Below are 27,681 nucleotides of genomic sequence, written 5' to 3' on the forward strand. Positions count from 1 at the left end.
ACTTACCAAGAAACTGATTCAGCAGCACCAGCACCAAGCAGCACCAAGAGTGTGATCATCATCATCACCATCGTCATCATCATCATCATCATCATCATCATCGTCATCACCATCATCACCATCACCATCAAAATCATCATCGTCATTATCATCGTCATCATCGTCATCATCGTCATCATCATCAATGCCATCGTCATTGTCATTGGCAGCAGCATCATCATCATTGTCATCATCATCATCATCATCGGCATCATCATCATCATGATCAAAATTATCATCGTCATCATCATCGTTGTCGTCATCGTCATCATCATCATCATCATCATCATCAATGCCATCATCATTGGCATTGGCAGCATCATCATCATTGTCATCATCGTCATCGGCATCATCATCGGCATCATCATCATCATCATCAATGTCAACATAGTCATCATCAACATCGTCGTCGTCATCACCATCATAATCATCATTGTCATCGTCATCGTTGTCATCATCATCGTCATTGTTGTCATCATCATCAACGCCGGCATCGTCATAATCGTCATCGTCATCATCGTCATCATCGGCATCATCATCATCAACGTCATCATCATCGTCATTGGCAGCATCATCATCATTGTCATCATCATTGTCGTCATCATCATCATCGTTATTATCATCATCAATGCCGTCATTGTCATAATCATCATCATAATTGCCATCATAATCATCATTGTCATCGTCATCGTTGTCATTATCATTATCATCATTGTTGTCATCATCATGGTCATTGTTGTCATATCATCAACGCCGTCATCGTCATAATCATCATCGTCGGCATAATCATCATCATCAGCATCATCATCATAAGCATCATCGTCATAGTCATTGTCTTTGTCATCGTCATCATCATAATCATCATCATCATCATCATCAATGTCATCATCATGGTGGACTTGTGTGCGGTGCTTCGGTTTGGTGCGATGTCGCCTTTGAGCGGATTCCTGCAAATGACCCTTAGCCAGCGCTCTGCGGTTTTGATTGATCACGTTTGCTGTCCTGCTCCATCGCTCCCCCACCCCGATCCCCCACCACCGCCCTCATTGTCCCAAGAATTCTGTAGGATATGGCTGAGCAATCGCTTTTCCACCACCAAGTCATGCGTACAACCCAATATTGTCCATGAACGGTCCATGAGCCAGTGTGGAACATTACAGTAACATCTCTCGTAGATTCGTATGGTTCCATATTCATGAGATGAGCAATATGGCGCCCCTTCTGAATCCTATAGCGTGTTTTATGGACAATTTTATTTGAACGATGATATATGGGATGAGATGAGTTCCAAGACAATTGCTGTGACCATCCACATCCAACATGGAGGCATCATGACCGATCGCTCGGTCCATGGCGGATTGGACAAAAACAAAGGATGTGCACGTTCCAATCCCGAGGATGAAACCGACGCCCGGATGTCCCAAAGCTCTTTGTGCATGGACGAGGAGGATCGGAGGAATAGACGAAGCGGAGCGTGAACGGGACGATGTGAGAAAAGAATAACCGCCTTTCCTTTTCCTCTTTATGTCAAGCCGAGATACACACTGCTCGCCTCGCCGTCCGCAGGGCTTCGACGGCGCCGTTCTTCCTCCCACCTCGTCCCGAATTCTTCACCCTCCTCCCCGTCAACCCCCACACCCAGCCCCTCCCCCGCGCCCTCCAGCCAGCATCGCACCCGGGCGAGATCCGCAGCGAGCGCTCTGGGTCGGCGGCGACGGAAACAGCGCGTCGGTGAAGGGCCCTGCTTCGCAGCCGGTAAGAGTCCGAGTGCTCCGGTTAGTCTCTAGTTCATGGGTCACGTCCATGGCGTACCGGGTGCGATGGAGACCGATAACCCGCGAGGGTGATGCCGAGGGGTGCGAGCGGGCGATGTGCGAGCGGGCGATGTGCGAGCGGGCGATGTGCGAGCGAGCGATGTGCGAACCGCGATGTGCGATCGGGCGATGTGCGAGCTGCTCCTGATTGTGCATCGTGGGAATGCGCGGCGCGTGGACAATGATCGGCGTCGCCAAACATGAAATGCCTTTTGTAATGGAGTTTTCATCCCTAGCAAATGTATTTATTTTCTTCTGAGAATCATCTGGATGAATCTTCTTTCCACGCGCATTTAATCAGAACGCTGCCCACTCGCTCACCGCTTGGATCACCTCCTGCACCCAGCTCTCGGTCCTCCGTCTCCCTCACTCAACAAGCATCGTCTGGTCCATCCACGAATGAGCTCGATCACTGTAGATCGTAAGAAGGGACAACGTTGACAGAACACCATACTGTGAGAACGACAGAACACCATCCGGTGAGAACGATAGAACACCATCCGGTGAGAATGACAGAACACCATCTGGTGAGAACGATAGAACACCATCCGGTGAGAACGATAGAACACCGACCGGTGAGAACGATGGAACACCGACCGGTGAGAATGATAGAACACCATCCGGTCAGAATGATAGAACACCATCCGGTGAGAACGATAGAACACCATCCGGTGAGAACGATAGAACACCATTGGTGAGAATGAGAGAACACCGACCGGTGAGAACTATAGAACAACGACCAGTGAGAATGATAGAACACCGACCGGTGAGAACGATAGAACACCATCCGGTCAGAACGATAGAACACCATCCGGTGAGAACGATAGAACACCAGCAGTGACAATGACAGAACACCGACCGGTGAGAACAACAGAATACCGACCAGTGAGAACGATAGAACACCGACCGGTGAGAACGATAGAACACCGACCGGTGAGAACGATAGAACACCGACCGGTGAGAACGATAGAACACCGACCAGTGAGAACAATAGAACACCGACCGGTGAGAAGGATAGAACACCGACCGGTGAGAACGATAGAACACCGACCGGAGAGAACAATAGAACACCGACCGGTGAGAACGATAGAACACCGACCGGTGAGAACGATAGAACACCGACCGGTGAGAACGATAGAACACCGACCAGTGAGAATGATAGAACACCATCCGGTCAGAATGATAGAACACCATCCGGTCAGAATGATAGAACACCATCCGGTGAGAACGATAGAACACCGACCAGTGAGAATGATAGAACACCGACCGGTGAGAACGATAGAACACCGACCAGTGAGAATGATAGAACACCATCCGGTGAGAACGATAGAACACCATCCGGTGAGAACGATAGAACACCGACCAGTGAGAATGATAGAACACCATCCGGTCAGAATGATAGAACACCATCCGGTGAGAACGATAGAACACCATCTGGTGAGAACGATAGAACACCGACCAGTGAGAATGATAGAACACCGACCGGTGAGAACGATAGAACACCATCCAGTCAGAACGATAGAACACCATCCGGTGAGAACGATAGAACACCAGCAGTGAGAACGACAGAACACCGACCGGTGAGAACAACAGAACACCGACCAGTGAGAACGATATAACACCGACCGGTGAGAATGATAGAACACCGACCAGTGAGAACGATAGAACACCGACTGGTGAGAACGATACAACACCGACCGGTGAGAATGATAGAACACTGACCAGTGAGAACAATAGAACACCGACCAGTGAGAACGATAGAACACCGACCGGTGAGAACGATAGTACACCGACCGGTGAGAACAATAGAACACCATCCGGTGGTAACGATAGAACACTATCTGGTGAGAATGATAGAACTCCATCCGGTGAGAACGATAGAACAGCGACCGGTGAGAAAGATAGAACACCATCCGGTGAGAACGATAGTACACTCTCCGGTGAGAGCGATAGAACACCATCCGGTGAGAAAGATAGAACACCGACTGGTGAGAACGATAGAACACCGACCGGTGAGAACGATAGAACACTATCCGGTGAGAACGATAGAACACTGACCGATGAGAACGATAGAATACCGACCAGTGAGAACGATAGAAACCGACCGGTGAGAACGAGATAACACCATCCGGTGAGAACGATAGAACACTGACCGGTGAGAACGATAGAACACCATCCGGTGAGAACGATAGAACACCGACCGGTGAGAAAGATAGAACACCATCCGGTGAGGGAGGTGCTGTACGTGCTGGTCGGGGCCGCCATCTCAATGCGCGTTTTGAGCACTCCCTGGATGGAACCTCCGTCGCGGATTGATCCACGGAGTTGGCATTCTGTTTTGTGTGTGTGGCCATTTCTGATTTCGGGTTCTCGATGCGATCCGTGCCGGCCGGGATTGAAGAGCGCCCCATGTGGACTGGGCTCCTTTTTTGGTTTGGGGACCGGTTCCGAGCCCGCGAGTTCGACTTGTCTGCTCTGCTCATGTGGTCTTTCCATCCTGACACACATCATTGGCATTAACAGCTGGGTCTAGTTGGACAAAAACGGACGTTCGTACGACTGGGGACTTGTTAGACAATATTGACATCCGTACGGCCGGGGTATTGTTGGACAAAACCAACATTCGAAGGACCGGTCCTTATTGGACAAAACAGAGATCTATATGTCCGGTGTCTTATTAGATAAAACCGACGTCCATATGGTTAGGATCTTGTTGGGCAAATTCGACATTAGTATGGCTGGGCCTTATTTGACAAACCTGGCATCCATACAGCCAAGGCCTTATTGGACAAAACGGATGTATGTATGGCTGTGGACCAATTGGACAAAACCAACATTCGTACAGCTTGGAACCAGTTCGACAAAATCGATGTTTGTTCAGCTGGGAACCTATCGGCCAAAACCGAAATTTGTATGATTGGGGCCATATTGGACAACAATGACATCCCTACAGCTGGAGACCTATTAGACAAAACTGATGTTCATACAACCGGGTCCTTATTGGACAACAACAACATCTGTATGGCCCCGGACTATTAGACAAAACCGAAGCCTGTACAGCCGGCGCCTTATTGGATAAAACTGTTTTCCGTATGGCCGGGACCTTACTGGACAACAATGGCATACGTATAACTGGAGACATATTGGACAAAACCGAAGTCTAATACAGCAGTGGCGTTATTGGAAAAAACCGAAGTCTGCACAGCAGGGGCCTTATTGGAAAAAACCGAAGTCTGCACAGCAGGGGCCTTATTGGAAAAAAACCCGACGTCATCGGCCCCTTTATTCCAGGGGCTGCGGCATGCGAGCGGGATCCGCATACAGATTGAATGCTTCCCGAGGCCTCTTGATCCCAGAGCCGTCACCTTCCAATCCTCTTACGTATAAATATCTTCCACTTATTTCCCTTGCTCAGCGCAAAGCCTCTATAACCATAAAACGGTACAAGTCTCTACTTTAGAGAACGAGCAATGGGAAAGCACCTTTTATAATCCAAAGGGGAAAGTGAATGTGAGAGAATAAGAAAATATGAAAATCTCGCACAAATGGAAAGGGCGCAGGGCAAAGCCGACATCCCTCCTCTGTACAGCTACTCTCTCTTTTATAGACCACATAATGAAAAACACCTCACCACCATGTAATTCAAAATACCTCACTGTTACGTGCTCCTCCCCGACCCCCTGATCACGGTGTACCTCCGAGCCCCGAGAGGAGTCACGGCAGAAAAATGTGTTATTCTGTGTGTCAAAGATCAATGGAGAAGCCACCCTAATTGTTTCTCACAAACAAATATTGTATTGAGATCACACAAGAATAACGATACAACAACAATAGTATGCGTTGTACTTAATGGTCAGTGCAGCTTACCTTCTGAAGACTATACATCCGTCCGTCCCGAGGTGTTTCCCTCGGCCAGAAAAAGGAACTTTCATTTAAACTGGGCAAATTAGACTCCATCGGCTTCAGTTTCCCTGATAAACGTCCATCGATTTGTGAGTTTTGGTTCAGACGCTCGATCGGCAGCTCGATATTTGTGGAACTCTGTGGTTGATTGAGACATCTGAAGTTGTGGAGGAGTTGGGGGTTCTGGGACAGGGAGCGAGAGGAATGGAGGAAGGTCTAGGTAAAAACAAATGAATTTTAGACAAGTTGAAAGGCAATTAGTGTTTGTATTCATCATGGGTGGATCACAAGTACACAAACTATGGAGATAATCCACCCACAGAGGAGTCTTGCATAAAAAGAAACAAATCCAAACCTTTCCTGCAGGTTCCGAGTCACGGACGCTGTGAAATTGGTGCAGATAAATAGGAACGATATCTTACCGAAGAAAAACCTGAAACAACATCTACTTGACAGATAATGCAACTGGCCCAATAAATCATGGACTGCTCGACAAGGGAGGGGATGTGGCGTCGGCATCATACGTTGCTTTGTTTTAAGTAATTTGGGAATGGCACATAGCGGAGATGGCGTATCATCATTGGACCTTAAGTACAGGTGCATGGGAGAGTCACAAATGGCCTACTCATCTTAATGATAGCATGGGCTTCTTACTTCCAAGATTGAAGTAGAGATGCAAGGATATAGAAACAACATGGAGGTGCTGCGCTATTAACTACAATTTGATAACACAAATGGTACAAAGGGCAAACTGATGTACATTAAGTGTTATTTTCCTGTCCAAATTCTGTTTATATAATGTATACCATTTTTTAGGCTCTTCCCGCTAAACAGTTGCATAGGCTCGACCTATTAGGCATGAGCTTACATGAGCTACAACCCCATACTTCTCAATAGGATTGCCCTGCAGCCAACAGCAGGAAAATAATTAAATTCTCTCTTTTATAGACCAGTCTATCCTGGAGAGAGAACATCCATGGACACATTTTTGGCTTGTTTGCCGTCTTCAGCGTGGAGCAGAAGCTCCTCACTGGAGTGAATTGGTCAAACCCTAACCACAATAAAAAAAAACAAGACATTATGTCGAGGTCAGACCTCATTGCAGTAGTCGAGATCAGAGATGTAGGGGGCTGTAGCTCTGCTATGCTCATGCCTAATAGGTGGAGCCTATACAACTGTCTCACCAGAAGGGTCTTTTTTGTACCCCGCCCCCTCTGACGAAATGAGCTCTGACCGACTGATCATCTGTCCATGTACTTTTTTGTACACAATATTTCAAAAATCGTTGAACATTTAGCTTTCCTATTGCAGACATCTATTCCTCATGACATTATCTCAGCCTTCTTCGATCACGGCAGTGATTGGCTGAATTATGTTGCCATGGCAATCGTCTCAGTAATTTGGCTTGTGTATGCGATATTTCAACAACCGTTCAAGATTTAGCTTTCATATTACACAGATCTATATATCATTACATTATCTCAATCTGATTAGATCCTGGGCTGTTAGCTGATTGTCTGATTTATGTTGCCATGGCAACCATCACAGTAACTTGACTTGTGTATGTGATATTTCGAAAAAAAAGTTGAACATTTAGCTTTCATGTTGCAGACATCTTTTCCTCATGACATTATCTCAACTTGATTAGATCACGGCTGTGATTGGCTGAATTATGTTGCCATGACAACCATCTCAGTAATTTGACTTGTATACGTGATATTTTAAAAACTGTTCAAGATTTAGCTTTCATATTACACAGATCTATTCCTCATACCACCCAAAGGCAGTGGACCGAGAGTATCAGCTCCTTGTTAAAATACAAATTGTTCCTGGCTGCCACCAGAACTGTTTTAATTATGTACCACAGACAGATTAATGCGTAGCAGGCATTTCTTGTTGGTCAGGAAGCATGTAGCAATAGCTGATGTGGCACTTTCTTCCTGGTACCCACTACAGTAACGTGGTCTGATCTCGATATATTGTACTGAATGGCTTAGTGATACAATCATTCCCACCTTCTTGTTGGGTTATCTGAGGAACATTTTTGGCCCAAGTCTTTCATTAACATGTTGGTCAAGAATGATACTCGACTGAAGGTGAATTTGGCAGGAATTTGTAATGTTTGCAGGATACTGGATATAACTCACCTCCTCTTCAGGAAATACATCATGGGTCATTTAAGATTCGCTGACTACCAGTGCTGGCAGATGATTCATCCTGCTTAATGCCCACCCGACGGGTGCAAAACACCAGGGTGCATGTTCAACCCAAGATGGTTAGCTCAGTGTACAAAACATCAAAACACCATATCTATATATATAAAACACAGTTTGTGTGTGTGTGTGTGTGTGTGTGTGTGTGTGCGTGTGTAATGTTACCGATAGACTCCTAAACGGAGACCCTCACGTACTTGATATTTGGCACAGACATGGCCATTGAGCCTGGGAAGAACATGGCCGACCTAAAAAAAATTATTTCATAATATTTTTTTACCATATTTTTACCTCAGCGCATTTCAGCGAGGAATATTATGCACGGAATCTGACCGGTGGCAGAGCAGCGCGCTGATTCGCTCAGAGCGATCACGTGATGTTCCTTGCCGCCATTAACTCAGTTACGCGTTCGCACGTATTTCAGAGCGAAAAGCGATTGCGTTTTTTCACATTTCAGCGAGGAACATTGCCATTCACACCACATAGGTTCTTTTTCCTTTCATCTTTAGATCCATATTTTTTTTCAGCGAGGAATATTATACACGGAATCTGAATCGGTGGCAGAGCAGCGCGCTGATTCGCTCATTCGCGCTCATTGATGACGATCACGATCACGTGATGACGTGATCACGAATGATGTTCGTGACGCGATCACGTGATGTTCGTTGCCGCCATAAACTCACAGCAAGTAGCATAGATTTTAGCATGATTAGCATTTAGCATGATTTAGCATGATTTAGCATAGATAGTAGCATGTTTCACATAGATTTTTTTTCAGCGAGGAATATTATACACGGATTTTGACCGGTGGCAGAGCAGCGCGCTGATTCGCTCAGAGCGATCACGTGATGTTCCATCCCCACCGCCAGTTGGCTTCACTTTTCACGGAGTATGAGCGTTCTATATATTTTCAATTCAGTGCGCCCGACTCGCTCACGTACTTGATTTGTGGCATAGACATGGCCATTGGGCCTTCACGGTGTAATTTGTGCGAGGCTTTTGTCCGAGTGAGCTTGAGTCGAGAGGGCGAATGTACGGGTTGGGAATGTACGGGCCTCCCTTCCCCCACCCGGCAACGCCGGTACTGGAGGGTGTCACAGGATCGGTGAGTCTCCAAAATCCGCTTCGTGCTGTTGCGAAGATTCAGGACGATGTCGTGATTGTTGTGCTGCTCTCTGACCATGAGAACTGCAACGTCATTGTTGACTGGCCCTCCCCTTCCCTCCCCCTTCCCCCTCCCCCCTCCGTCCTCCCCTCCCCCTCCCTTCCCCCTCCCCCCTAACCCCTCCCCTTCTCCCCTCCCCCTCCCCCTCCCTTTTCCCCCTCCCCCTCCCTTCTCCCCCTCCCTTTTCCCCCTCCCTTTTCCCCCTCCTCCTTCCCCTCCCCATACCCCTTCCCCCCTTGCCCCTTCCCCCTTCCCCTCCCCCCTCCCCCCATCCCTCCCCCTCACCCTCCCCCCTCCCACCCCTCTCCTCTCCCATCCCTCCCCCTCCCCCCCTCTCCTCCCCTCCCCCCTCTTCTCCCTCACGTTTATACACGGAATGCCGGGTACTTCTGCTAGTATATATATGTACTAGCTTGGCTCGGCTCGCTGCGCTCGCCTCACCACGCGTCGTTACTGAGGAACGGGCTTATTTTAGCGTCGTTACTGAGGAATGGGCTTATTTTAGTTGAGGATAATTACTGTACCTGAGTTGCTGTGTTGTCATGATTTACACCAATCATAATACAAACAATTATTTTGCACAAATTTATTTGTAGTGTTTGTGAAATTACATTTTTATAAGCAATTTAGGTTGAAGACTTCGGTTGAAAAAAAAAAAAACAATTAACAAAAGAAACCCTCAGCACATACACAGGGGAGGGGTAGGTGCAGACTGGAAGTTTGGGACGATTACACCTCACCACCACATAATTTAAAACACCTCACCACCACATAATAGAAAACACCTCACCACCACATAATTAAAAACATCTCACCACCACATAATTTAAAACACCTCACAACCACATAATTCAAAACACCTCACCCCCATGTAATTTAAAACACCTCACCCCCACGTAATTCAAAACACCTCACCACCACATTATTAAAAAACCTCACCACCACGTAATTCAAAACACCTCACCGCCATGTAGTTCAAAACACCTCACCACCAAATAATTCAAAACACCTCACCACCACGTAATTCAAAACACCTCACCACCACATAATTCGAAACACCTCACCACCACATCATTTAAAACTCCTCACCACCACGTAATTCAAAACACCTCACCACCACATTATTAAAAAACCTCACCACCAAGTAATTCAAAACACCTCACCACCAAGTAATTCAAAACACCTCACCACCGAGTAATTCAAAACACCTCACGACCACATAATTAAAAACACCTCACCACCATGTAATTCAAAATACCTCACTGTTATGTGCTCCTCCCCGACCCCTTGATCACGGTGTACCTCCGAGCCCCGAGAGGAGTCACGGCAGAAAAATGTGCTATTCTGTGTGTCAAAGATCAATGGAGAAGCCACCCCAATTGTTTCTCACAAACAAATATTGTATTGAGATCACACAAGATTAACGATACAACAACAATAGTATTCAAAAGTACAATCAATATGTCCGATGATGGTACCATCAGTTTTGCAATATACAGTCAAGTGAAAAAGTAAGTGCACCCCATGTAAAGATTTGACTTTTTCAACATATTTCAACATACAGCTATTTGATCTTCATTTCAACAATATTGATAGATAAAGGTGATATAATATAACAAATATCATGAAACATTTACATTTTGTAGTCCATTGTATAATATAAATAAACACAGATGCAAATTTCGCATGTGGAAAAAGTAAGTACACCCTTGGCTCGAACAGGTGGTATTGCCCCCTTTGGCAGAAACAATCTCAAGTAGGCGTTTCTTATAACTGTCTACCAGTCTCTGACATCGACTGGGAGAATTTTTTTCCCAATCCTTCATGCAGAATTCTTTCAGCTGTGCGATGGTTGAGGGGTTTCTTGCATGCACAGCTCGGTTCAAATCCCCCCACAACATCTCTGTGGGATTTAGATCCGGGCTTTGACTTGGCCATTCCAGAACCCTCCATTTCTTTCTTTTCAGCCATTCCTTGGTGGATTTACTGGTATGTTTAGGGTCATTGTCATGTTGCAAGGTCCACCCTCGGTTGAGCTTCAACTTTCTGACAGATGGCCTCACATTATCCTCAATCACCCTCTGGTACAATGAAGAATTCATTGTGGATTATATGATGGTGAGCTGCCCTGGCCCTGATGCAGCAAAGCTGCCCCAAACCATAATATTTCTACCACCATGCTTTACAGTTGGTATCAGGTTCTTGTGGTCAAATGCTCTCTTTGGTTTTCGCCAAACATGTCTTCTGGTGCTGTGGCCAAATAGATCTACCTTTGACTCATCTGTCCAGAGCACATTGTTCCAGATGTACTGGAGTTTGCCTAGGTGTTCATTGGCAAACTTTAGTCTTGCCCTGATGTTCTTTCTGGACAGCAAAGGTTTCCTCCTGGCACACCTCCCATGTAGTTAAAATTTGTGCAGCCTCTTTGTAATGGTAGACTCGTGCACTTTGACATCAACAGTGGCAAGAGCTACCTGTAGGTCCCGTGATGACATTCTGGGGTTCTTAGAGACTCCTTTCAGCATCTTGCGGTCTGCTTTCGGGCTGAAATTGCTGGGGCGGCCTGGCCTTGACAAGTTGGCAGTTGTTTGGAATCTTCTCCACTTGTAGATGATGTTCCGGACAGTCGAATGATTGATTTCAAATTGTTTGGAAATCTTTTTAAATCCCTTCCCAGACTCGTAGGCATCTATAACCTTCTTTCTGAAGGCCTCAGATAGCTCTTTTGATCCAGGCATGGTGACGCCGCACACTTCAACAACAAAGAGCAAACCAAACGAAATGTCTGAGGTTTAAATAAGACAGGTTCCTCCAAGATCCTCTCTAACGATGTTGTATTCATTTGCACCTGAGCTGGTGCACCTGATTCTAATTTTAGGTATTTGAAGTAGTGATAAGTGTAGGGGCAGACTTACTTTTTCCACATGCGAAATTTGCATTTACATTTATTTAAATTATACAAATGGACTACAAAATGTAAATGTTTCATGATATTTGTGATATTATATCACATTTATCTATCAATATTGTTGAAATGAAGATCAAATAGCTGTATGTTGAAATATGTTGAAAAAGTCAAAACTTTACATGGGGTGTACTTACTTTTTCACGTGACTGTACAACTCACTGTGCTCCAAGTGAGTGTAACAAGAACATTCCCCAATGTCTCTTATTCCCGGCTCCAAGACGAAGTTGATTCGCTCCAGCGATCGATAGAACGATGTCCAAACGACCAGAATCCCGTGCGGATGGCCACGGCAGTCACACAGCCGAAGCTATACAAAGGCGCCCTCAAGGCGACCGGGAAATCCAAAGGCACCCTACAGGCGACTGAGAGATCACACCCTCGGGTATGGACGAATTAGCCTTCAAAAAGCCACGTCACACACACGCCCCAGATCGACGTCTGAATGCGGTGAGAATGGTCGAAAATAAATGAAACCGCGAGCGAAGCACAAATCCTGCGTGAGTCAAAATGGCCGATGACCCAGTCTCGTGGCACACGGCACGGCGATGATTCTCTCCTGAATCGATCGCAAAACCTGACATGCAGGTTGACCGGTCACAGCGATGACAACTCTGTCGTAGGAGTTCCTCTCCCGGAAACCCGAAAGTTCGCTAGTGACTCTGGCTCGCCAACGTTCGCTTCAGAACCCAGAGCAACTCGCCTTTCTTGTCCGACTCATTCGCTCCACCCTTTTTTCTCTTCTTCTTCTTCGTCCTCCGGTTCCCAATCGGGTTTCATTTTTAAAACATTCCTTTTACTTTTTGACAATAATAATTGCTATTTCCCTCAAACAACAATAATAATAATAATACATGGAACCAGAAATGTCTCAAGTGGATGAAAGCCACCACAATGGAAGTGACGAATCCGTAACACTTCCCCCCCTCAAGAAAGAAAGTTTGAACATCGTGAAAACTTTCTTTGTAGGCAAAACTCTTCCAACAAACAAAACTAAACTCACACCCAAATCATCAATTCCCGTGAGCAACGATAATCAATATTTCCCAAAAATAAAGCAACAAAACTTCAAACAACCTATAGATATCTCCAAAGTTAGTTCACTCTGGACAAAACATCTGCAACGGCATTGTCCCTGCCCTTTACATGCTCAATTTCCAAGTTGAACTCCTGCAAAGCCAAACTCCATCTCATCAACCTCTAATTTTCTTTTTCTTTTTTTTGAATGAAGGTTAAGGGGGTGTGATCAAAAATCCAAAGTCAAGCAAATCTATAACACTTTTTAGGGAGGCCGAGCTGAGAGCCAGGTTTAATGGTGGTTGGGTGGTGAGGCCTGGAAGTATTCACTGCATGGACGCCTTTAGGAACATGGAGTTCACGGTTAATCCGTGCAGGAAAGTTCACTTCATGGACGCCTTTAGGAACGTGGAGTTCGCGGTTAATCCGTATCGGAAAGTTCACTACATGGACGCCTTTAAGAACGTGGAGTTCACGGTTAATCCGTGTAGGAATCTTGGCTCGGCTGCCCGCAGCATTCAGTGCTTCAACTCTTCCTAACTTTCATAATAATCATGGTTGGAACGCTTGTCGCTGTAGTCACGTGAATAGTGGTCTCCTTCTCGGCCACTACCCTGATAATCATCCCTTCGGGAGCTGCCGTAACTCTGGGAGCCTCCATAGCAATATCGACTGTGGCCACCACCAAAACTACTACTCCCACCCCGGGAGCCATAGCCATCCATGAAACTACCTCCACGTTTTCCTCCTCTGTAGCCCCTTCGACGTCTGTGGCCTGCCTTCTCTACTGTTATGGTCCGACCATCCAAATCCTTGCCATTCAAATCCTTTTCTGCACCTTTGGCGTCCTTTGTGTTTTCAAACGTGACAAAGTCAAACCCTCTCGACTTTTGCGTCTCCCTGTCTTTTATCAGCAGCACTTCCAAGAGTGGTCCATATTTGCCAAAGACAGAGTCCAGAACATCTTCCCTTGTTTTGAAGTTCAGTCCACCTACAAAGAGCTTGCCAACATAGCCTCCATCCATGACTTGTGTGCGCTGACACATAGTTTTTGGGTACTTGACAAGACGTGCCTGTGCAAAGCGTGACGTCAGTACCTTCCTCTTCTCTTCAGAGCGCTTCCTACCCATAGCACGAGTCGCAGTACAGGATGGAAAGATACCCGGAATCTCCTGCTCTAACTGCGCGGCGTTATTTTCCATACTAGGCTTTTCAACAAACATTGGGTTACCAGAAACTTGACCACTGGCCAAATCATTCCCGATAACAAAAGATACTCCCTCTACAGGAAGAGTGGCTTGTAAACCTACGGTGACCGGTCCTGACACCAAATGAGACTGCAAATGGATGACATGCAGTGGAGCTTTAACATAGCCACCAACCCCCTGTAAACGAACACTAACACCAGGTGCCGTCTTCTCTGACAATGGCAAAATGCCTTCAAGCATCAAAGATTGATGCGCTCCTGTGTCCCTCAATACCCTAACCGGTCTCTGATTAGTCAAGTCTCCATCCAGTGACACAAACCCCTCTGAAATAAAAGGTTTGTAACCCCCTTGAACTAGGTCGTTCTGAGATGCCGGAACTTTGGCATGGGAACCTCCACAAGGCTCTGTCCTCCAAGGACGATTTCTCACATTTGCCAATGCATTCAGAGTTGTACTAATCTGACTCCGCTCCTGATTTTTCCTTTCCAGGGCATAACATTGGGACATAAAATGTCCAGGTTTCTTGCAAAAAGCGCAAGTAGGCCCGGAGGAAAAACTCGTGGTCTGCCTCGAGCCCCCCGGAAGATAAGTCTGTCTTGGAACTGTAGACTTCTGATCCCTAAGAGTCGCGGTATCAGATCTGTCCTCATAGTCATATCTCGGCCGCCCCCATGAACCTTCGTTCTCCGCACCGGATGTACCATAACTCCCCATGCGATCTCCAGGCGGGAAGTTAGGTTTGTGGAACCCCATCCTGTGGGTCAAGGCATAGTCATCTGCCACGGTGGCTGCCTCATACAACTCTGGTACCTTCTTTTCCTCCAGATGTACTTTAATGTCCGCATGGACACACTGTTTGAATTCCTCCACCAAGATCAATTGTCGCAACAGTTTGAAGTCTTTCCCAACCCCTTTAAAATCACACCACCTATCAAACATGGTTTCCTTCATTCTGGCAAACTCCACATGGGTCTCACTCTCCCTCTTTCTGGCATTCCGGAATTTTTGCCAGTAAGCTTCACGGACCAATTCATAGGCTTTGAGAATGGTTTTCTTCACTATCTCATAATCTGCACATTGGTCAATCGGTCCGAAAATATATCTTGAGCTTTACCCACCAGAACACTTTGCACTAACATAGTCCAGGACTCCACAGGCCATTTTAGCATTTGAGCCACTTTCTCAAAGTGTAAAAAAAACTTGGTTACCTCCTTTTCATTGAAGGGTGGAACCAGCCTCACATGCCGACCAACATCCCAAGTGTTCTGACTAGTTGTCGAACTAGCCGGCATAGATGCTACCTCTCCCCGTTCTTCCATTATTTGCAGCTCCTTGAGTTTAAGTTCCCTTTGACACTCCATGTCACGTTCCTTTAACTCCCTTTTGGCTCTTCTTTCCTCTGCTCTTTCCTTTTCTCTTCTTTCTTCGAGTTCCCTTTCAACTCTCCTTTCCTCTGCTCTTCTTTCCTCGAGTTCTCTTGCAGCTCTCCTTTCCTCTGCTTTTTCCTCTGCTCTTCTCTCCTCGAGTTCTCGTTCCTGTCCTGCTCTTTCCTTTTCTGCCTTCCTTTCCTCTGCTTTTAACCTTTCCTGGCTCTGCAGTTGCATCTCCAGTTTCCGGAGCTCCACATTTTCTTTTTCTTCGGGTAACCAATCCAAGGCTACCTCTGTCCATGTTCCCTGTCCCACCAGAGATTCTACCACCAATGTCTGCATCTCTACTTTCCTCATATGAGTTCGGATCTCCAAGTTAAAATGTTTGGCCAATCTCAAGAGTTCCGATCTTTTTAACGCTAGGAACTGTGCCTCATTAGGGGACGCTGCAAACTTTCCTGCGTTAAACACCATGGTGACTATCAGTTAACACCTGTTAACCTTCACACAAAAATTTCCAAATTTTTGAAAAATTTGGGAATGTTAGAAAAATTCAAAATTTGGGAATTTGGGGAATGTTAGGGAATTCTATCCCGGACGAATTATCAGGGAATTTAATCCCGGACGAAGACCCAATTTCGAGCCCCTGAGTCAATTGGATGAGCCCCCACTTTCTGTTACGTGCTTCTCCCCGACCCCCTCGTCACGGTGTACCTCCGAGCCCCGAGAGGAGTCACGGCAGAAAAATGTGTTATTCTGTGTGTCAAAGATCAATGGAGAAGCCACCCCAATTGTTACTCACAAACAAATATTGTATTGGGATCACACAAGAATAACGGTACAACAACAATAGTATTCAAAAGTACAATCAATATGTCCTCTGATGGTACCATCAGTTTTGCAATATATAACTCACTGTGCTCCAATTGAGTGTAACAAGAACATTCTCCAATGTCTCTTATTCCCGGCTCCAAGACGTAGTTGATTCGCTCCAGCGATCGCTAGAACGATGTCCAAACGACCAGAATCCCATGCGGATGGCCAGGGCAGTCACACAGCCGAAGCTGTACAAAGGCGCCCTCAAGGCGACTGGGAAATCCAAAGGCGCCCTACAGGCGACCGAGAGATCACTCCCTCGGGTATGGACGAATTGGCCTTCAAAAATCCGCATCACACACACGCCCCAGATCGACGTCTGAAAGCAGTGAGAATGGTCGAAAAGAAACGAAACCGCGAGCGAAGCACAAATCCTGCGCGAGTCAAAATGGCCAACGAACCGTTCTCGTGGCGCACGGCATGGCGATGATTCTCTCCTGAATCGATCGCAAAACCTGACATGAAGGTTGACCGGTCACAGCGATGACAACTCCGTCGTAGGTATTCCTCTCCCGGAAACCCGAAAGTTCACCAGTGACTCTGGCTCACCAACGTTCGCTTCAGAACCCGGAGCAACTCGGCTTTCTTGTCTGACTTATTCGCTCCGCCCTTTTTTCTCTTCTTCTTCTTCATCCTCCGGTTCCCGATCTGGTTTCATTTTTAAAACATTCCTTTTACCTTTTGACAATAATAATTGCTATTTCCCTAAAACAACAATAATGATAATTATTATCTGTACACTTTCTGTCTGTCAGAAAATACACAGCAAAAACAATAACCTTTATCAAACCATATTACAATTCACAAATTACATTTCAAGATTCACAGAAGGTCCCAAGTGAAATCCTGGTACAGTAGGGATGCACAAAGAAATGCCACACCAAACACCAGCATGCATAGAGTACAGTTAACATACAGTGTAAACATACAGAATCGACCAGCCAAGTAAAACATCCTAAGTATAGCAAACCAACATCTTACAGACCCAGTGCTTATCCTGGTTATTTGGTCATTCATTCTGATTTTTAAAACATTTCAAGTGGGAGGAGCAAGAGGAGGGGGGAGGAGCGAAAAGAGGGGAGGAGTGCAGTAGGATTGGTTGGGCAAAGTTTGGGTGGGAGGGAACAAGTGGAGGGGGGAGGAGCGAAGAGAGGGGAGGAGAGCAATAGGATTGGTTGGGCAAAGTTTGGGTGGGAGGGAGTAGGTGTCGAGGATGAGGTTGCCTCCCGCTGAGAGCAGGTTTGCATTCCAAATTCTTTAATGCGGTTTTCTGCTTTTCCATTGTCTCCTGCAAAACACCTGGAGCCCCGTCTCTCTAATCCCTTCAAGAACATCTGAAGGTCATTCTCAGTGAAGTGGATATATATTTTACTCATTTTTGACACGACAAGAACAAAGACCACTTACTTATGTCAAAGCACATTTTTAAACAATATTAGCCTTAGTCATAACCAAATAATTACAGCGCCTCCATTATTAAAACTATACCAAATGATTTACCATTCTGTGGTTTTATCTGTAATTCATTTATTGTTTGATGCAAGGGTCACCACACCATACTACGAATTAACACACCAGTAACATGGGTTTCGATAAGTCATGTTAAAACTTCAAAACAGGCATGCAACTAAATAAGAAAAGTCCTTACTCAATTAAAACAGTCACTTCAATAGCTATGGCAATCCCATCATTAAAACTATTTATTAAATAACTCCAAGTAAGAAAGAAAAAAGCGTCCGCTGAACTGTCTTTACAACGGTCAGCGCAGAGCGATTTATCCGCTTTCATTGTTCGACTTTGCAATAATTACCAAGTACTTTACATTTACTTATCTAGTTCAGACTTCGTGCTGAGTCGATTACTCAATCACAATGAAAGCTTGCTCACCGAGCACATTGGTAAACAAACCTTGATGATCCAGCAATTACCTAGTTAGACATTATGGCATCAGTTGTATTATTTAATTATTTACAAAGAAAACAATATCTTTTATCCAATAAGACAAACTCGATCCAACCTTATATTATTTGGAAAAACCCTATTTGTAATATTATTTCCCTCAGTCATTTATGACAATATGTGCTCCGCCATTGCCGCCACTAAGAATTTTTACTCTTCTCGAGCCACGATTCTGGGCAGTGCCGGACTTAACTTGCCAACTGCAGGGGGATTGCAAATTTGCATGGAAAACACAAAAAGACACCTGCAGACTAGGAATGGAGGGTTGAGGCTCATAGAAATTGCTTGCTTCATAAATTTACACTTCCACACCACCCACGCAAATTCTTTCAACCTTGCCTCCGGCCTTTCTTTGTCATTGTCGAACCAGCCATCTATGTCTATCTTGTTAGCTTCACTGAAGGAGGGTGAGGGTCTCTGGCCAGATGGTAGTCGAGCCTGATCAATAGCTTGAAATGCTTTCAGAGCATCAGATTTGATTGCCCTGGACCTCACGATCCCCCTTTCTGTTGGACTGTCATCTGATGGTGCTGGTCCTCTCTGCCACACCATCATCTGTGTACAGTGAAAGGTATTCTTTCCATCCAGTGTGGCTTCAAGGACGTCAATGTTGTCACAGGAATAGTGGACCATCCTCCCCATGGCAATGTTATCTGGGATGTAGACATTGCCATTCATGGCAAACTTGTCGAGAATACCCTCTGCTATGGAGGTGTCGATTCGTCTGACCGTGTCGATGCCAATGGTATGGTTGGCGGCATGGAAAAGATCTAGCAGAGCCTCAGATCGTGTAGCTTGGTGAAGAGCCATCCCCAGCCCAATGTGCTTTGGTGTCAGTTTCCGACTGTTGGACACAATGTCCTGAGCTATGCTACAAGCTTTCCGCCTGATGTCGCCATCATCCACCAGACCCTCATGCATGACATCGGTGCCTCCAAACAGGAGCCGGAGGAACAAGTAGAGGCTATCTGGGATCACCTGTGCCACATGCTCCTCATCAATTCCTCGCCTCGTTATTGTAATATAAAATATACGCTCGAAAATACCCATTTTTAGCACTTTTTGGTCGATTTGACCTTGAAAAGTACCTTCAAGGTCAACATTGAGGGTGGAATCGACTCACATATTCTTCTACAATCTACATCCTATGGGGATCTAATAAGGTTATAAATTTCTAAGTGCAACAGAAACTGTTATGAAAAATAGGCTAACGATATACCCATTTTTGCATGTTTTAGGTCCATTTGACCTTGAAAATGACCTTCAAGGTCAAAATCCAGGGTGGCATCCACCCACATAATTTTCCACACACCCCAACCAAGTGATCCAGCATGGATGCCTGCTTTTAACCGAAAATACCATCCAAAGTTTTTTTAGAGCACTTTTTCATAAATAGCTGGTCTACTATCACTTAAAGTGCCACCACAGCCAACTCCACCCAGGAGAAGGCCGGATGCCTCAATTCTGTGTTTAATTCCAAATCTTGGGAAACCAAACCTCTTGCTCTCTGTACCACCCTGCCCAGTGACACTGCTCTCGGTATCCACCCTACCCAATCACACACAACTGCTCCTGGACTCCATGTCTTTCGGACCTGAGAAGGTGGAGAAGTTTCTAGAAACCCTCGAATCTGATTCTGCAACTGGACGAGACAACAACAGCTCATGTGCCATAAAAACCTGCTGTGCTGCTCTTGTACCTCCTCTCTCTGTTCTTTTCACCCTATAATTTGCCCTGGACCATCTTCCATCTGCTTGAAATTCAGCTAACGTCACTGCATTACATAACAAGGTGCAAAACGTATTCTCTTAACTACAGACCTATCGGCTAAAATTGCAATCATCAGCAAGGTCATGGAATCCATCATCGTAATTGATATGAAATCCTCCCTTTTCTCCAACAACCTCATCTCAGATCACCAATTTGGATTCAGACCTTGTTCCTCCACCTTTGACATGCTGCTTATACTTGCCCAATACATGGAGGCCATTAATGTCAGACAGGAGATCAAGGCCGTCTCTCTGGACATATCTCTACCATTTGATAAAGTCTGGCACCACCCGCCTTGGTCTCCACACTCTCTGCCTATGGCATCCAAGACAAACTGCACACATGACTTACTGACTTCCTCTACTCTCATAACCACCACGTGGTTCTCAACAGAATCCTTTCATCTCCTCCCTGTTAAGGCTGGAATGCCCAAACACAATGCTCTGGGCCCAGTCCTATTCCTAATCTTCATCAACGATCTCTGTGACTCTCTGGAAAACCCCCTTTATCTATTTGCTGACAGCTTCACCTTCTGCCATGACATCCCTCATCCTTCATATAAGCAGGCAGCAGCCTCTTCCCTCTCTCCAGACCTTCTTTCTACTTTGAAAAATCAGGATGATTCATCAATGTGTGTACCGTCCCTCAGATGGACGTTAAACAGGTGTCCCATCTGCCAGCATTAGTTAGTGGACTTTAAAGATCCCACTGTGTCCTTCGCAAAGAATAGGTGAGTTATCACTGGCACCATGGCGAAATTCCATACTCCTGTCCGAATGTTAGTCAAACATCAGGCCTGGTTATCCGGTTCGTGAAAAACTTAGGCCAAGCATCCCCTGGCCAACTGCACAACAACGTGGGAGTAATTGTGGACATTACAAAAGAAGAAGAAACCTGATAAATCTCATGCTCTCACTCTCTCTCCATTAAAAGTCCATATGGCACCCTTCTACTTTCTTAACAATCCTTTGAGGAATTTCAGGCACTCAAACTCGTCGGTCTCATGATCAGCCATTGCCTTTCTTTGGCAAACCACATTTCAAAATTGGCTTCCAAAGCCAGTTGCTGACTGGGCATCCTCCATCATATAAAGTCCTTTCTTGGCACACTTTAACTCCCATCCATCTACAAGGCCTTCATCCGCAGCCTAATGGTGTATTGCCCTCCCCTCTGGGCTGGCCTGCCTGCTTCACACCTAGCTCAGGTTGCTGCTGTGGAAACCAAGGCTTTCAATACTGTTATGTTTGTGGGGGGGGTAGGTAAAAAATATACCATAGGAAAGGTAGGATTGTATAATTGTGGCATGGACCATGGATGCATAGCAGAAATCTCGATGTACTTAAGTAGGGAAACTGTAGCTTAAGATTGTTTATGTGTCTTCACATAAGGGGTGAAGCAGTGCTAATTAGTCTAGGGATTAAGACTAATTTTCCCCAGTACGTGATTTCCCCTCTGTAATTTTCCCTTCACGTTTTGCTGACAAGGCCGGCCATGAAAACCTCCTTTAAATGACAACCACCACTGACAGAACCCAAGCAGAGCCGATCGGACTAAGCCTCACCCAAAGGACCTAATAATGAAAAAGGCCACACCCCCGGAGTGGTGTGATTGGGAGGAGGAGGGGAGGGGGTGGAGAGAGAGCCGTCAGGCCACGTCCTGAACGCCCCGATTGGCGGTCGTGAGTGAAGAAGAAGAGCACGTCTCTCTCTCTCTCTCTCTCTCTCTTTCTCTCTCTCTCTCTCTCTCTCTCTCTCTCTCTCTCTCTCTCTCTCTCTCTCTCTCTCTCTCCCGGCTGGTTCTTGCTTGGAGAGGAAGGGCGCCATCTTTTTGCATTTGGTGTGTTGGTGATATTGGTTCACTTTTGAAGGAGTGTGGAGCTTTTGCCATGCCGGAAGCATCTCGACAGAGGCGGGCAACATTTGGGCTCACCAAGGAGCTGGGTGCACAATGGCAACATTGCACTTGACGGTGGAGGAGAAATAGGGCCATCTGTACTGCTTGCCTCACGCCTGGGCGTTTTTGACATGTGGTGCTGGCACAATTTTGGGACGCTCCTGGCGCGAGGTTCATTGGACCGGACCATTGCCATCACCTTTGCAAAATAACTCAATGGGACGAGCTAAGTGCACGAAAAGGCCATTTTATTTCATTGTATTTTCCCCTGTGTGTCCGTTTCTGTTTCTGAGTGGAGGATCCTCAAAGTAGGAGTTTCAATTAGTTTTTACCACAACTTTATTTAATTTTGATTTATTCTCATGAAATTCATTATTGTGGCATTTTATTTGTCGTGTTCATTTATTCATTGTGGTTTTGGTATAAACTCATGTGCTCCATTCAGATAAACGCTTCACATTCTTTCATCCTGCGTGTGACAAAAATACCGCCATTTTCAGGCTGCTGCCTCGGGAGTAAAACTGTTTCAGCTATCCTTCATATCCAGTGTTCTTAATCGCTGGTGACGCGACAATATTATTGGAATCTCCCAAGCTGAAGCTGAGTCTACGGGCCTATAACTTTCGCATCGGTGGTCCCTCAGTCTTCCACCGCCTCCTATCTGGTCTTGCACCCACTGATCTTTCTGGGCTTTGTCCGGTTTCTGTCATGATGCACATGATCCACCGGCAACCCCCTTCTGGTGAAATCCCAAATTCCAGAATCACTACTCGCCTCCACTCTTTTGGTGAATGTTATTCAATGGGGAATGTTACTTTGCAATATTGTGTAATTTATTTGTTACCAAACTATGACAAGTCTTTCACATATCACCTTGTACCAGCAAGACGAGGCTCCCTGGCACTATTGTTTAGAATGTATGACGGTTCTTGAACGAGGACCTCCCAGACAAGTTGATTGGTAGACGTGGACGAATCGCTCAGCCACCTCATTCACGTGAACAGTCCCCATTGGACTATATTTTATGGGGCTATGTCAAACTGTAGTTTACTCATCTAAACCACATTATTTGGAAGAATAACATCCTTAAAAACAGTAAGTTTCCTGTTTGGAATGATTTTCCATTTTGTTTGATTGCCAGACAGGGGGACAGACAAAAAACAAATTACTTACTTTCTGCGCAAGCACAATTGGGACGAGATTCCATACAATTTCCCAAATTCAGAGCCAAAGTACTACAAAACTGCATGTTCGTGTTATCAATTCATGTTCCGATTCATGTTCTGCAGTGTTCAAAATATTAAATTGAAAACTAGATGGTTTCTATAGAATACGTACCCTGGGCAGTCAAATTGGTGCGAGCCAACTCTTATGTTTTTGAACGTTTTTTTTTCTTTGATCCAATATGGCTGCCAGACCACGTGAGCGATTACATCATAAATTTTTATTCTGTAATATTATTGTTGCAGAGATCACGCTTAATAAATTTCAAACTGATCAGACTAAGCGTTGTCCTGTCAAATTAGGACGTCATAATTACGACACCTATGACGTTATCGATAACAACACCTACTCCACACGCAGGAGTTTGTTCCAATGAGCCCCGTTAAAAAAAATTTCATGGAGCGGTTTTGGAGATATAGAGGTGCAACATTTTTCTGTTTTTCCAAGATGGCGCCTGTACCACGTGACCTTTGACATCATAATTATAAGTTAAATATTATATAGGGGGAGGTGCCCCTTTGTGAAAATTTCGTGTCAATTGAACCAATAATTGCTGAGAAAAAAAATTCATACTGATCAAATTAAGCATACTTCTCGAATTATGACGTCATAATTAAGGTACCAATGTCATCATCATTAACATATCTTATTCCCCATGGGGAGTTCTTTACAATGAGCCATGTTTCAATTTTTTCCATGGAGTGGTTTCAGAGATATGGAGGTGCAACGTTTTTCGATTTTTCCAAGATGGTGCCTGTACCACGTGACCTATGAGTCAGAATTATCATTGAAATATTCTACAGGAAGGGGCGCTGCTGTGATACAAATTTCGTGTCCATCAGGCTTACAGTTGCAAAGGAATTTTTTTTTTCATACTGATCAGATCAAGCGTTGTACTTGTCGAATTATGACGTCATAATTAAGGCACCAATTACATCATCATCAACATACCTTATTCCCCATTAGTGGGGCGGCTTAGCCCAAATATTCAAAAGAATTGTGCATTTTGTGATACAAGCACCAAATTTGGCACACTAGTAGACTATCATATTATGAAAAGATCTGGATATTGGGCCATCTCAGATTCAGAGATTTGATTTTTGCAAGATTTGCAGATTTTGCAAGCTGAGATTGCAACGCCAGGGACGGCCGACTCCTTCCTACGAGCTGCCCACGTCACCCACACAAGAAGAGCTCATCAAATCACTGCAGCGGCACTGCACATCCTGCAACACCGTGCGTATGAACGCCACTGTATGACATATGCTGATGATGCAGAAGACCTGCCTGAGTTCGAAGACTGGTGTCACCAGAGAGGAGAAGACATTCCCAACTTTCAGTACTGGGCAACTGTGCTGGAACTAGAGATGTTGGTACTGGTCTACGTGCGTTCTCTGCGGCAGGCTTCATTCACGACGTACCTTGATGCCCTGACGGAACTGTTCCCATGGTTCCATGCCTTAGACCACACACACTATGCCAGGTGGGTCCCTGTTCACCTGAGGGACACGGTTGCACTCCCAATGAAGCACCCAGATGTAGCCAGAGAATTCAGGGCTGGCAACTTCACTGTACAGAAGACGAAGAAGGTGTTCTCTTCGATCCCAATCGAATCGAAATCTTGCAAAAATCAAATCTCTGAATCTGAGATGGCCCAATATCCAGATCTTTTCATAATATGATAGTCTACTAGTGTACCAAATTTGGTGCTTGTATCACAAAATGCACAACAGGTTTGCTATGCTGCTACACTACATGGGGAGTACTTGACAATGAGCCTTGGTTAAACTTTTTCCATTGAGCAGTTTGGGGAAATATAGAGGTGTAAATTTTTTCCAAGATGGCGTCTGTACCACGTGGCTTATGACATCATAATTATGAGTAAAAAAATCTACAGGCGGAGGCGCTCCTATGGTAAAATTTCGTGTCAATCAGACTAACGGTTTCCGACAAAATGAATTTTAAAAATGCAGACACGTACGTACCCCAATGCCTAACCCTGATCTTTGCTTCGTGAGTGCAGGGTAATAAGTAGTTCCTCGATGATAAACCGATGTCTGTAGACAGACTGACAAATTAAACCTATTGCTTAACCCTGATTTTTGCTTTGCGAGCATGGAGCAATTATGTTTTAATGCACCATTTATAGTTTGTTCATATCATGTGTGCATCAAAATTTCAAAATTTCACCACCACAAAAAGTTTAAAAATTTCAAAGGTGCCCAAGGACTTCATGAATACCCTATCTATGTAAATATATATATATATATATATATATATATATATATATATATATATATATATATATATATATATATATATATATATATATATATATACATATATATATATATATATATATACATACTAGCAAAGGTACCCGGCGTTGTCCGGGTTCCAAATATGTAGAAAGTAAATGACTTGACTTATAGCAAGTTGTTATGTAGTTCATGTTGTATGTAATTATATGTACATAACATAAGAACTTGCTATAAGTTGTCATTTAAGTTAAAAAAGAGTGAGTGAGTCCAAGTTCAATCCATTTATGCCCCCATTCCACTTATGCCGATTGGCCCCGATTAGCCCCGATCTCCAGGTCGGGCGCGATCGGGACACTTTGGGAAAAAACTGGTCATCTACGCTGTATCTACGTCCTAAGTACGCTCCGATTACGATCACTACGCTGTAACCACGCTCATCGTGTGTAGATCGGGTCCCTGAAGACCCGATCGAAGCCGTTTAGAGCCGCTGTGTTCCCGCTCGCGTACGCTGTAACCACGCTGCATTCGCGATTGCCGCCGCTCTGACACGATGCATTCCCGATCGCCGCCGATCTAAAACTGATCCAACGCCGATGCTGCTGATCTATTGCCGTTTCAACTACGTCATTCCCGACCAACCCGATCTAACTACGCTCTATTCCCGTCTTTAAGCCGACTAAAATGCAGATTTCAGGTCCCGATCCGTATAAATAGGGCCCGATGTGCTTGCCGATCATCAGTATCGTCGAAGACAGCCATGGATCAACATCAGAGACATGGCCGTCTGCAGCTCGCTCTACTTCTCCAACAATATGCAATTAATGAAAGAAGAGCTGCTCAAGTGAGAAGAAGAATGAGAAGAAGAAGAAGAGCCCCTCAGTTCTGGGTCCGGCCATGGTTGACAGAAGAAAGAAGATTGCAGTTTGGGCACTACGACCGCTTGATGAATGAACTGAGGCTGGAGGACATCAACTCTTTCCAGAACGTTGTGAGGATGCCACCTGCTCTCTTTGATGAAATCCTCCACAGAATCACCCCCAGGATTGAGAAAGAGGATACCAGGCTGAGAAAGGCCCTACAACCTGCAAAAGGAAAGGTCTTCAAAATAAAAGCTAAAAATTGGACACGTTTTTGCTGGGTAGAGGGGATCAAAGTTTGCATTCACTTAATTAAAAGGTCATAAAATTAAAAGCGGTAAAATTGATCATTAATAATATTTGTTTAACTTGTACCGCTTTTAATTTTAGACCATGGGGTTATTGGGCAATGCAATTTGGCTCATGCAGTTATCAATTCCACTTAACAACGTCGACAAAAAGTGTTCTTTTTTCAACTTTTATTCTTCATTCAACACAAAGCATCACTTTCACTCATACATCATCAAAACACAAAGACTCATAGATCATTAGCAGTGTCTCCATCTCCCTCCTTCTCCTTCCCCTCGTCTTGGCGGATCTGGCGGAGCAAACTGCTGAGACAGGTATTCGGGTGGAGGGATGATGAGTCTAGGGATGCATCTCCTGCTGCCAATGGGGTGCTGGTGATGGGTGCACTGCCTGGTATCGGAGCTTGCAACTGCGTGATCTGTTTGCCTCGGTGGGGTGCAGTGTTGGAGGGGTTGGAGATGGGTTGGAAGTTCTGCTGAAGCCAGGCTGGGTGAAACTGCCACACACTACAAGGGTGCTGTGGCTGGCTTGCAGGCTGAGTTGGCCACTGGCTGGGATCCGGTTGCCACTGGTGAGGGTACTGCTGAGAAGGCCCAGGCTGAGGCTGCGAAAATCCAGGCTGAGGCTGGGTCTGCCTGTTGTCGTCGACGTCACGGGCACGCTGGAGGCAGTCCCAGATCTCCCTTGAAGCCTTCCTGTACACCTCGTGACTCAGACCTTCCAGGACCTCGTAGATATACTCACAGAATTTGAACCTTTCGCTGTTCTTGGCTGGCTTCATCTGTTCGAGGAGCTGCTTGACCAAGTCTGTGATCTGGGCCTGGTTTTGGTCTAGCTC

General features: G+C 45.3%; 1 protein-coding gene across 1 annotated transcript in view; it reads left to right on the forward strand.

Moving 5' to 3' along the window:
• Positions 1-1,350: 1,350 nt before the first annotated feature.
• Positions 1,351-27,681, forward strand: part of LOC137423723 (neuronal vesicle trafficking-associated protein 1) — a 103,646-nt gene continuing 77,315 nt past the window's right edge. Inside the window, exon 1 of the mRNA XM_068111170.2 lies at positions 1,351-1,794. Coding sequence (XP_067967271.2) covers positions 1,564-1,794 — 231 coding nt within the window. The 5' untranslated portion in view covers positions 1,351-1,563. The remainder of the gene's footprint in view (positions 1,795-27,681) is intronic.

Source organism: Myxine glutinosa, chromosome 3 (assembly GCF_964187855.1).
Source record: "Myxine glutinosa chromosome 3, kmMyxGlut1.1, whole genome shotgun sequence".
In the NCBI taxonomy this organism is placed as follows: Eukaryota; Metazoa; Chordata; class Myxini; order Myxiniformes; family Myxinidae; genus Myxine; species Myxine glutinosa.